The sequence below is a fragment of the Osmia bicornis genome, chromosome 15 (assembly GCF_907164935.1).
Source record: "Osmia bicornis bicornis chromosome 15, iOsmBic2.1, whole genome shotgun sequence".
Taxonomy (NCBI): domain Eukaryota; kingdom Metazoa; phylum Arthropoda; class Insecta; order Hymenoptera; family Megachilidae; genus Osmia; species Osmia bicornis.
In genome coordinates, this window is record NC_060230.1 from 3,461,153 (window position 1) to 3,463,506 (window position 2,354).

At 31.0% G+C, this 2,354-nt stretch overlaps 1 protein-coding gene across 1 annotated transcript; it reads right to left on the reverse strand.

Moving 5' to 3' along the window:
* Positions 1–323: 323 nt before the first annotated feature.
* LOC123988506 (putative GPI-anchor transamidase) lies at positions 324–1,959 on the reverse strand. Its single transcript, XM_046288793.1, has 4 exons — positions 1,665–1,959; positions 984–1,589; positions 792–902; positions 324–712 (listed from the first exon to the last, which is right to left on the reverse strand). Exons 1-4 carry the CDS (start codon positions 1,740–1,742, stop codon positions 476–478), a joined length of 1,032 nt encoding a protein of 343 aa, XP_046144749.1. The 5' UTR covers positions 1,743–1,959; the 3' UTR covers positions 324–475.
* Positions 1,960–2,354: the final 395 nt, after the last annotated feature.

Consider the following 2,354-nt stretch of genomic DNA (forward strand, 5'->3'; position numbering starts at 1 on the left):
TTCGTGAAAAAAAGAAATAACTTACCTTCACTTACCTTTACTTACCTTTACTCGAAGCAGTCTTTATAATATATTTATTATAAGGGATGCAGAGATGTAAGGAATGTAGGGATGAAAAGGATGTAGGGGTGAAAGGAATGTAGGGATGTAAGAGATGAAGTGATGTAAGGAATGTAGGGATGAAAAGAATGAAGTGATGTAAGGGATGAAGTGATGTAAGGAATGTAGGAATGAGAAGAATGTAGGGATGTAAGGAATGTAGTAATGAAAAAAATGTAGGGATGAAAAGAATGTAGAATGTTTTTGTAAGCAATAGCATAGTGTAGAATGTAAAAATTGGGTGAAGCTTTTTTTATTATGGTATAATACAATATAATAGTATGAATATTAAATATATCTGTACACTGTTTTGTATTATTTATTTGTTATTAAAGCAAGTCCCCTTTTCTAAAAATTTTAGAGTTACTTCTATAAATCACGTAAGCTCCGATACATCAGGAAATTGAGGGGCATAAGAATACTTCATTTCAGGCTCAATAGTCTTTGTCTTATTTGTTTTAACAGGTAACACATTCATTATACTTGTAGTTAATTCTACAGGCCTTAACGATCCGAAGAAATCTGTGACTGGTACTTTATTAGGATCTCTTCGGAATAAATCTTTCCTCACCCCTACTGTTGATAAACAATAATGCTTAGGACATACCTTGAGCTGAAAAACAGCAAACATGTTAATTCTATAATATAACAAAATTCATATTGATTTGAAAATTATTTTCTGTGTGACTTACAAATTCCCCTAAAGTTTTGGAGCTAGATGGTTCTACTTTTTCTAAAAAGTCTAATGCATAATATGTATATCTATCTATAATGTAAACACCAATGGCAGGATCCAAGTGATGCTGCAAAGCAAATACAGTTTACTTAACATTATCCAAATAGAAAATAGAAGTAATTAGAAACAAACATATTTCATTGCTTACAGAAAGTGAATCTTCTCCCACTAGACTAGAAGCTACTGCTAGAATATTTGGAGAATAAAACTTCTCATACATTGAACTTGCTTGGCAAGTGTCAACAATAAACAAAATTTCATGGTATCTTCGCTTCTGCCACATTTGTTCCAATGCATCTCCAAGCTCTTGACTAGTAATTTCTTCAGAGTCTTGGAACTTCAAAAATCCATTTCCACCATGACCAGTAAGATAAATCAAAATATTAGATCCTTCATCTGTTAATAGTTTCTTTGATCTTGGTGTTTCTGGAGCTAATCGGCCAGTCAACAACCTCACAAAATTTTCTACAGTAACTTCGTAACCCCTGTAATCTACTTCTACATCATCTCCATAAACATTAATATGTTGCTTGATGTTATTGAACACAGTAGCTGGTCTAGGATTTCTCGGATTACATGCCATGTCGTCTGCTATCATAAGGATAATTTGGGAATCCGGAATTCCCAAACGTTTGACGCTCCGATAAATAGACAACACATTTGCAACGTGCCGATAGTTAAACCAAAAACGTGAGGTATCAACTAATACTGCCCAATTATTTGAGTGACCAGTTTTTGCGAAATTTTCCGGTATCTATAAAGGTTAAGTAGATTGTAAATGGAGAATAGAAAATTTAAACATTGCAGATAATTTAATTAATGAACAAACCTCCCAAGCATAATTTAAATGAAAAGCACATAATGTAATAAAAATTGTTAAATACATTTTAATACAATTACGTATCATATGAACTCATATAAAACTTATTATTATTCTTCCCGTATCATGAGAAAATTTGAAATTTATACAATATACAATTGGTAATGCTGAGATAAAATATCATTTTATCCGATTTATTCCCATTGTAATTCACTGTCAGAATTTTCTCGCAATTTATGATGTTTTATACTATTGTTTACAAACTGCACCAACGGACATAACCAAAGATACGTAATGCACCATAATGCACAATTGTTGCAATTATATCAATACCTGTTAGATGGCTATACCATCGATACGATAAGTGCTGCCTCCAACAGCGGGAAGGATTTACTTACTTGATAGGATTTTCAAATGGATAAAAGTTTAAATTATTTTTGCTGTGATAAAAGTTTAATTGTATAAAGTTCAATGCGAATTTATTAATAAATAATAAGTTACAAGTTCTGTATATAATTTATTATTCGTACACAATCAATTGTTACGGTGAAATACTGTTATTTGACAGTGAATCAAGTGTGTAAACGTTTTTCATGTTACTAATAATTATGATTGAATTTATGCTTGTTAGAAAGTCGTAGTTATATTAAAAATGATATTGGCATAATAAATATTGTTATTAATTTTCACTTGAATTCA

Excerpts from the sequence above, each read along its gene's own strand:
- LOC123988506 (XM_046288793.1), bottom strand. The coding sequence starts at position 1,742 with ATGATACGTAATTGTATTAAAATGTATTTAACAATTTTTATTACATTA. Across the intron at positions 903-983 it reads TGGGAGAAGATTCACTTTCT|CATCACTTGGATCCTGCCAT; the intron begins GTAAGCAATGAA and ends TTTGCTTTGCAG. Across the intron at positions 713-791 it reads CCAAAACTTTAGGGGAATTT|CTCAAGGTATGTCCTAAGCA; the intron begins GTAAGTCACACA and ends GCTGTTTTTCAG.